The 10,083-nt window shown below is 40.6% G+C and overlaps 1 protein-coding gene across 1 annotated transcript in view; it reads left to right on the forward strand.

The window, feature by feature from the left end:
• The window catches only part of NLRP10 (NLR family pyrin domain containing 10), a 2,341-nt gene extending 534 nt beyond the window's left edge, over positions 1 to 1,807 (forward strand). The window contains exon 2 of the mRNA XM_029915565.1: positions 5 to 1,807. Within this exon, the coding sequence (XP_029771425.1) occupies positions 5 to 1,419 (1,415 nt within the window). The 3' untranslated portion in view covers positions 1,420 to 1,807. The remainder of the gene's footprint in view (positions 1 to 4) is intronic.
• The last annotated feature ends 8,276 nt before the right edge of the window (positions 1,808 to 10,083 follow it).

Genomic DNA, 10,083 nt, shown 5'->3' on the forward strand with positions numbered 1-10,083 from the left:
CAAGCCCCGCCCATAGTGGTATTACAGGGGTCTGCTGGCACTGGAAAAACAACACTGGCCAGAAAAATGGTGCTGGACTGGGCCACTGGCTCCCTCTACCCAGGCCAGTTTGATTATGTCTTTTATGTCAGCTGCAGAGAAGTGGTCCTGTCACAGGAGGGCACATTGGATCAGTTCCTCTTCTGGTGTTGTGGGGACAACCAAGCGCCTGTGGCAGAGATATCGAGGGAACCAGAGCGGCTGCTGTTCATCCTGGATGGCTTTGATGAGCTGCAGAGGCCCTTTGCAAAGGGCTTGAAGAGGCTGAGTCTGAGTCCCCTGGAGAAAATGCTGCACTGTCTAATTAGGAGAGAGGTGCTTTCCACATCTTCACTTCTTATAACCACCCGGCCCCAGGGTTTGTGGAATCTGAAGCCCTTGCTGAAACAGCCACATCATATTCACATCTTAGGCTTCTCTGAGGATGAGAGGAGGAGGTATTTCAGCTCCTATTTCATGGATGAGGAGCAAGCCAAAAATGCCTTTGACATTGTACAAGGGAATGAGGTTCTCTACAAATCATGTCAGATTCCAGGCATTTGCTGGCTGGTCTGCTCCTGGTTGAAGGGGCAGATGGAGAGGGGCAGTGAGATCTCAGAGACTCCCAGTAATAGCACCGACATCTTCATGGCCTATGTCTCCACCTTCCTGCCACCCAGTGACAATGGAGGCAGCTCTGAGTTTACCCGGCACAGGGTCCTGAGGGGTCTGTGCTCCTTAGCAGCTGAGGGGATCCAGCACCAGAGGTTCATGTTTGAAGAAGCTGACCTCAAGAAGCACAATTTAGATGAGACCAGGCTTGCTGCTTTCTTGAGCAGCATGGATTACCAAGAGGGACTTGACATCAAGAAGTTCTATACCTTCTGCCACATTAGCCTCCAGGAATTTTTTCATGCCATGTCCTACCTGGTGAAAGAGGACCAGAGTCAGCTGGGGAAAGAGTCCTGCAGAGAAGTGAACAGGCTTCTAGATGAGGAGGGGCAGGCAGGGAATGAGGAGATGACACTGAGTATGGGGTTTTTATTGGACATGTTGAAAAAAGAGACCTCCTCGAGTTTTGAGCTAAAGTTCTCCCTCAAAATTTCTCCCTTGGTCAAGCAGGATCTGAAGCATTTTATAGAACAAATGGAATCTATAAAGTATAACAGGACCTGGGATTTGGAATTATCTCTGTATAAGTCTAAAATAAAGAATCTGGTAAAGGGCGTTCAGCTGAGCGATGTATTGTTTAAGATGGAACATTCAAATAAAAAGAAATCCCACGGCAAGAACCCATTTTTTATCAAAATCAACTGGAAAGAAAAACAAAAATGTCCTGTGGTGGGCAAAGATGATAGAGCAAAGGCTCACAAGGAGGCTTCTAATGGAAAAGGCAGATGAATGAGAGACGTAGAGGGTAGTGGTGGGGGTAGGGACCGGAGGATAGGGGAAGACGGAGTGTAAAAAGGAATGGAGAGATGAGAGATTACACTAATGGGCACTAGGAGAAGAGGGGCAGAAGAGCAAACAGAAAAGAAAATTGGATAATAGAGGATCAGAAAACTTGGAACATAGGACGTGGGAAAGTCCATGTGGAATGAGTTCCCATGAACAACCACATTCACTGTCAACGGCTCAAAATCAGTTATTTAAAATTCCCTCCTCCTAGAGGCTGTTTATAACCTCCTATACTGTAGAGTTTCGGTAACCCCTCTTATATGTCAATGTCAGTGACCAAATATGTGATTTGACTTTGTATAAAATAAACTTCTTTTAAAAAATTTTAAAATGTTTTTATTTACTTTTGAGAGAGAGAAAGCATGAGCAGGGGAGGGTCAGAGAAAGAGAGACACACACAGAATCCTAAGACAGGCTCCAGGTTCTGAGCTAGCCGTCAGCACAGAGCCTGACGTGGGGCTTGAAACCCACCAACCGTGAGATCATGAACTGAGATGACGTTAGACGCTTAACTGACTGAGCCACCCAGGCACCCCTAAAATAAAGTTCTAAATATAGTAAACTATGGATTGTGCTCATTCTATAAAATGGGATAATGTGAAGCATATCAATATCAACATTTAAAGGAAATAGTGTGCCGTTTCATAATGGAATATCACTTTGACTTTGTATTTGTGATCAATTGCTGCTTAAATAATAGCTTCTCATCTTTCTAGAAACTTCTAGAATTTCCATGTTGGAAATAAGCCATATCTTGTTACAGACCTTTGGTCTTGGAAGGAATACTGTGACTCCACTTAGCTCTGTACTAATACCATGTCACTTGTCCTAAGCGGTACCATTACCTCCCTTTTCTTTTCATAAAGACCAGTCAGTTCCAAGTGATAACTCATAGTCTCTTTTTCTTCTTTGGCTCCCTCTGTATAGAAAAGAAGAGGAATCAAAGGAATTCCAGGTGTAGTTTCTAACTCATTTCTTAGATCAGGAAATTGAAGTTCATTTAGGAGTCCTGTCAATTTCTGGGGTTTCTCAGAAAGATCTCTTAGTCCCCACACCTCAGTCAACAGTGTAGAGGTCCTGGTGCAGGTACTGCCAACAGACAACCCCCTAAACCCCAGCTTTTGCTGCTGGTGTCAATGCAGCTGAGAATGCTGGTGCTGCCTTGGACCCTTAGTGCCCCACAGAAGTTTACAGATACCCCTGTTTTTGCTTTTCACATATTTGTATTGTTGTCATGACTCCTCACAAATTGATTCCACGTGTACCAATTCCAGTAATCTGCTGGACATGCCCAGACAATCCAAGAGAACTCAGCCTTGGATGGTCAGCTTGGGACATCATAACACTAATTACTATTAATTCTTTTTCACACAGTGGCCCCACATTTGATAATTAAATAGATAGCATATTGAACACATAGGTTGTGTTTATATACAAAGTATGTGTAATAAACAGTAGGTGTGTGTATGTACTTATTTAAAGAGTAATTTGTACTACATTCCTACAGAGGCTGGTTGGCATCTGGTGAGCAAAGCTGTGTTGTCCCCGAAAGAGCTTAGATGTTCACAGCAGAGCAACTCCTGAATGTCATACAGAATTTGGGCACAATGAAACAGGTACCAAGCCACACTGCCAGATTTTCATGGGGCCAAGGAGGCCTGTTTCAAAAAACATGGATCTAACAACCAACTGAGGTTTAGACGTATTAGGATTGATATTCAATTCAAACTAGTTTAAGCAAAAATTAAATGATCCACTGTATTTAGTTTTTAAAAATAACTGATTTCTAGTTTTAGGTATGTCAGGCTCTTTTTAAACAATGACATCAAGATTTCACTCTTTCTCTTTTCTGTTGCTCTTTTTATAGTTGCCCATTCTTATTTCAGAGAGTGACTCTTTTTTAAAAAAATTTTAAATGTTTATTTATTTTTGAGAGACACAGCATGAGCAGGGGAGAGGCCGAGAGAGAAGACACAGAATCTGAAGCAGGCTCCAGGGGCTTGAACTCACAAACTGCGAGATCATGACCTGAGCTGAAGTCGGCCACTTAACTGACTGAGCCACCCAGGCGCCCCTCAGAGAGTGACTCTTACGTGTCTGAGAAAATAGCCATAAGAGCTATTTCTTTTATGGTCTGCTTAAACAATCCTTACAGTCAATGACCCTAAACGAAGGGAATCGTCTTTACCAATAAATCTAGCAGAAAAGTTGGGAGAGGCTTCTGACCTGACCTTAGGTATGTACCAAGCCTTGAACAACCACTGTGGTCTGGAAGATGAACTTCTCTGACTGGATAGCGCTAAATCTCATGGCCTATGCCACACCCCCATGGCTAAGTAAGAAAGGATTAGCACCTCTTAAAATGCATGGAATGGGAGAGTGGCTCCCCAAAGGAAGGGGTTCTGAACAGACAGAACAATATGTCACGCAGACATTACACAAATACAAGTGTGTCTGGTGGTCTGGGGTTCCCTGAGGGAGCTGTGTAATAGGGAGAGACAATGAGACCCCTGTACATAGAAGTCTGAAAGAATGGGTCCAACTGGGCTTCAGGACTTGATGGTCAAAGGGAGGAGTGATTCCAGGTGCAGAGAGAAGCTGGTCTTACCTGCTGATTACTTAGCCTCCTTCTGGGTCAAAGGGAAGAGCTGTCTCCAGGGAACAGCCATGGGGACCCCCTCTGAAGGAGAGGGTTGAGAGTGGCAGGTGGAGGAAGGCAGTGAGACAAAATACAAGATGCCCAGTTACTTCTGAATTTCAGATAAACTATAATTTTTTTTTTTTGCATGGGACATACTTATACTAAAAGATTACTTGCTGGGGAACCTGGGTGGCTCAGTCGGCTAAGTTTCTGACCAGCTCAGGTCATGATCTCGAGCACTGCGTCAGACTCTGTGCTGACAGCTCAGAACCTGAAGCCTGCTTCAGATTCTGGGTCTCCCTCTCTCTCTGCCCCTCCGCTGCTCACTCTCTGTCTTTCTCTCAAAAATAAATATTACAAAAACTAAAAAAAGATTACTTGTTTATCTGAAATTCAAATTTAACTGAGCATTCTATATTTTATTTGCTCAGTCTGACAACCCTGAGTGGAGGAGGGTGGTGGGGGAGCAGGCGGCAGCCATAAGCCACGTGCGGTAATTATCAGCTGCTATAGCTCCAAGTTGTCCTCAGAGTTTTCCCATGTCTCCTCCCTGTCTCTGGGACTCTTAAAATGAAAGTGGCCTTTGTAGAACCCACAAACTGGCAGGACTCCTATAGCAAGTTAAATGTGAGTATTCTTGGGAATGTTTGGAGAACATTTGCCAGGGAAAGATTGAATTTATGTTAGCAAAACTGCATCAAGATTTTGAGATTGGATCAGTGTGCAAATCCATTTTTGTCACTATTGTCAATGACTGTGCCTTCTCTTAGACAGTGAGAATTTCCTTTTGCCTTTTTGAAACATTGGCAGAAAGGCAGCCCTCTCCACACACACACACACACACACACACACACACACACACACATACACACACACACACACACAAAACCAAGACAATGTACCCCCAAAACAGCCCCCCAACCTCACATTAAACAAAACAACAAAGCAAAACAAAAAACAAACAAAACACAATTCTCAGTTCATAACAGAATCAGGAAGATGATAATCTCTGTGTTCACACTTCCCATTCCCTGCTTTTAACCCTCAATGGATGTTTTTTTCAATTTAGTTAATATAAAATATAATCACCCAGTGATTCATCACTTACATATGACACCCAGTGCTCATCGCAAAAATGCCCTCTTTAATGCCCATCATCCATTTAACCCCTATCAACCCTCAGTTTGCTCTCCATATTTTTTTTTTAATTTTATTTTAGAGACAGCATGTGCAAGTGATGGGGGCATGGAGAGAGAATCCCAAGCAGGTTCCATGCTCAGTGTGGAGTCTGACACAGGGCTTGATCCCTTGACCCTGAGATCATGACCTGAGCAGACACTCAACTGACTGAGGCACCCATGCACCCCAGTAAAGGTGGTTATTTACAAATAATTTATTTTTTAATTTAATTTTATTGTTTCCCTGTTTTGATTTGCTTTTATTCAATGTTGATTTTTTAAAAATATAAATTACTGTCAAGTTAGCTAACACCTAGTATATACAGTGTGCTCAGGAATAGATGTTCATGATTCATTGCTTACATTCAACACCCAGTGCTTATCCCAATAAAGCCCTCCTTAATTCTCATCATCCATTTTTCCTTCTTCCCCACTCCTGCTCCCCCAATAAACTCTGTTTGTTCTCTGTATTCAAGAGTCTCTTATGGTTTGCCTCCCTATCGGTTTGAAACTATTTTCCCCTTTCCCTTCCCCCATGATCCTCTGTTAAGTTTCTCAAGTTCCATATGAGTGAAAACATAAGATATCTATCTTCCTCTGATTGATTCATTTCAGTTAACATAATACACTTCAGTTCCATCCATGTTGTTGCAAATGGCAAGATTTTATTCTTTCTCATTGCCAAGTAGTATTCCATTGTATATATAAACCACATCTTCTTTATCCATTCATCAGTTGATGGAAATTTGGGCTCTTTCCATAATTTGGCCATTGTTGAAAGTGCTGCTATAAACACTAGGGTACATGTGCCCCTACGAATCAGCACTCCTGTATCCTTTGGATAAATTCCTAGTAGCACTATTACTGGGTCATAGAGTAGTTCTATTTTAATTTTTTGAGAAACCTCCACACTGTTTTCCAGAGTGGCTGCACCAGTTTGGATTCCCACCAACAGTGCAAGAGGGTTCCAATTTCTCCACATCCTTACCAACATCTGTAGTTTTCTGAGTTTTTAATCTTAGCCACTCTGACCCGTGTGAGGTGGTATATCAATGTGGTTTTGATTTGGATTTCCCTGATGATGAGCAAAGTTTACCATCTTTTCATGTGTCTGTTGGCCATCTGGGTGTCTTTGTTGGAAAAGTGTCTATTCAGGTCTTTTGCCCATTTATTCACCGGATTATTTGATTTTTGGGTGTTGAGTTTGGTAAGTTTTTATAGATTTTGGATACTAATCCTTTATCTTATATGTCATTTGCAAATATTTTCTCCCATTCCATTGGTTGCCTTTTAGGTTTGTTGATTATTTCCTTTGCTGTGCAGAAGCTTTCTATCTTGATGAGGTCCCAATACTTCATCTTTGCTTTTAATTCCCTTGCCTTTAGAGACATGTCAAGTAAGAAGTTGCTACAGCTGAGGTCAAGGGGTGGTTGCCTGTTTTCTCCTTTAGGATTCTGATGGTTTCCTGTCTCACATTTAGGTCTTTCATCCATTTTGAGGTTTTTTTTGGTGTATGGTGTAAGAAAGTGGTCTAGTTTCATTCTTCTGCATGTTGCTATCCAGTTCTCCCAGCACCATTTGCTAAAGAGAATGTCTTTTTTCCATTGGATATTTTTTCCTGCTTTGTCAAAGATTAATTGGCCATACATTTATGGGTCCAATTCTGGGTTTTTTATTCCATTGGTCTATATGTCTGTTTTTGTGCCAATACCACACTGTCTTGATGATGACAGCTTTGTAGTAGAGACTAAAGTCCGGGATTGTGATGGCTCCCACTTTTGTTTTCTTTTTCTACATTACTTCAGCTATTCAGGGTCTTTTGTGGTTCCATCCAAAGTTTAGGATTGTTTGTTCTAGCTGTTCTTCAATTTCTTCCAGGTTGTCCAGGTTGAGAAGAATGCCAGTGCCATTTTGATTGGGATTGCCATTTTGATTGGGATGTGTAGATTCCTTTGGGTATAATTGACATTTTTAACATTTGTTCTTCCAATCCATTAGCATGGAATGTTTTTCCATTTCTTTGTGTCTTCTTCAATTTCTTTCATAAGTTTTCTGTAATTTTCAGCATACAGATATTTTACCTCTTTGGCTAGGTTTATTTCTAGGTTTTTTATGGTTCTTGTTGTAATTGTAATGGGATCAATTTCTTGCTTTCTTTTTCTGTTGCTTTATTATTGGTGTGTAGAAATCCAACCAATTTCTGTATATTGATTTTATATCCTGCAACTTTGCTGAATTCATGTATCAGTTCTAGCAGCTTTTTAGTGGAGTCTTTCAGGTTTTACATGCAGAGTATCATGTCGTCTGCGAAGAGTGAAAGTTTGACTTCTTTGACAATTTGGATGCCTTTTATTTTATTTTGTTGTCTGATTGCTGAGGCTAGGACTTCCAACACTATGTTAAACAACAGTGGTGAGAGTGGCCATCCCTGTCCTATTCCTGATCTCAGGGAGAAAGTTCTGTTTTTATCCATTGAGGATGATACTAGTTGTGGCTATGATTGATTGATTTGTGAATATTGAACCAGCCCTGAAGCCCAGGAATAAATCCCACTTAATCATGGTGGATAATTCTTTTAATATACTTTTGAATTCAATTTGCTAGTATCTTGTTGAGAATTTTTGCATCCAGGTTCATCAGAGATATTGACCTGTAATTCTCCTTTTTAGTTGGGTCTCTGGTTTGGGAATCAAGGTAATGCTGGCTCTATAGAATAAGTTCTGAAGCTTTCCTTCCATTTCTGTTTTTGGAGGAGCTTGAGAAGGTTAGGTATTAATTCTGCTTTAAATGTATGGTAGAATTCCCCTGGGAAGACATCTGACCCAGGATTCTTATTTGTTGGGAGATTTTTGATAACTGATTTAATTTATTCCCTAGTTATGAATCTGTTCAAATTTTATATTTCATTCCATTTGAGTTCTAGTAAGTGCATGGGTGTCTAGGAATTTGTCCATTTCTTCCAGGTTGTCCAGATTGTTGGCATATAGTTTTTCCTAGTTCCATCGTTATCTAATAATTGTTTGTGTTTCTGTGGTGTTGGTTGTGATTTCTTGTCTTTAATTTGTGATTTTTATCTATTTATATTCTCCCTCTTTTCTTTCTGAGAAATCTGGCTAGAAGGTTATTAATTTTGTTTATTTTTTTCAAAAGACAAGCTCTTAGATTCATTGATCTGTTCTACTTTTGGGGTTAAATATTTTTTTAATGTTTATGTATTTTTGAGAGACAGAGACAGTGTGATCAGGGGAGGGGCAGGGAAAGAGAGAGAGACACACACAGAATCTGAAGCAGGCTCCAGGCTCTGAGCTGTCAGCACAATGCCCAACGCAGGGCCTGAACCCATGAACCATGAGATCATGACCTGAGCCAAAGTCAAATGCTTAACTAACTGAGTCACCCTGGTACCCTTGTTTTGGATTTTTGTTTTTGATTTTTGGGTTTTCTTTGAATTCTATATTGTTTATTTCTGCTCTAATCTTTATTATTTCTCTTCTTCTGCTGGCTTTGGGGTTTCTTTGCTGCTCTGCTTCTTGTTCCTTTAGGTGTGAGGTTAGGTTTTATATTTGGGATTTTTATTGTTTCCTGAGATAGGCCTGGATTGCAATACATTTGCCTCTTAGGACTGCCTTTGCTGCATCCCAAGGGTTTGGACTGTCATGCTTTCATTTTCATTTGCTTATAAATATATATATATTTAAATTTCTTCTTTAATTGCCTGGTTGACCCTTTCCTTCTTTAGTAGGATGTTCTTTAACCTCCATGGCTTTGGAGGTTTGCTAAATTTTTTCTTGTTGTTGATTTCAAGTTTCATAGCTTATGATGTGAAAATATGCATGGTATGATCTCAATTCTTTTATATTTATTGAGGGCTGTTTTGTGACACAGTATGTGATCTATCTTGGAGAATGTTCCATGTGCAATTGAGAAGAATGTGTATCTTCCACTTTAGGATGAAAAGTTCTGAATATATCTCTCAAGTCCATCTGGTTCAGTGTATCATTTAAGGCCTTTGTTTCTTTAGTGATTTTCTGCCTAGATGATCTGTCCACTACTGTAAGTGGAGCATTAAAGTTACCTGAAATTACTGTATTCTTATCGGTAAGAGTGCTTATGTTTGTGGTTAATTGATTTATATATTTGGGGGTTCAAAGTTGGGGGCATAAACATTTATAATTGTTAGCTCTTCTGGATGGATAGACCCCATAATTATAATATAATGCTCTTCTTCATCTCTTTTGACTTCCAGTAGCATGATAGATGGTTATCTATCCCCTCACTTTCAATCTCAAAGTGTCCTCAGGTTTAAAATGAGTCTTCTGCATCATTTCATGTGCCTGTAGGCCATCTGGGTGTCCTCTTTGGAGAAGTGTCTGTTCATGTCTTCTGCCCATTTCTTCACTGGGTTATTTGTTTTGTGGGTGTGAAGTTTGGTGAGTTCCTTGTAGATTTTAGATACTAGCCCTTTATCTGATATGTCATTTGCAACTATCTTTTCCCATTCTGTCGGTTACCTATTAGTTTTCTTGATTGTTTCCTTTGCTGTGCAGAAGTTTTTATCTTGATGAAGTCCCAAGAGTTCAGTTTTGCTTTTATTTCCCTTGCCTTTGGGGATGTGTCGAGTAGGAGATTGCTGCGGTGGAGGTCTAGGAGGTTTGCTCAACATCACTCATCATCAGGGAAACACAAATCAAAACCACACTGAGATACCACCTCATACCAGTCAGAGTGGCTAAAATGAACAAATCAAGAGACTATAGATGCTGCCGAGGGTGTGGAGAGACGGGCACC

Source organism: Suricata suricatta, chromosome 11 (assembly GCF_006229205.1).
Source record: "Suricata suricatta isolate VVHF042 chromosome 11, meerkat_22Aug2017_6uvM2_HiC, whole genome shotgun sequence".
NCBI lineage: Eukaryota > Metazoa > Chordata > Mammalia > Carnivora > Herpestidae > Suricata > Suricata suricatta.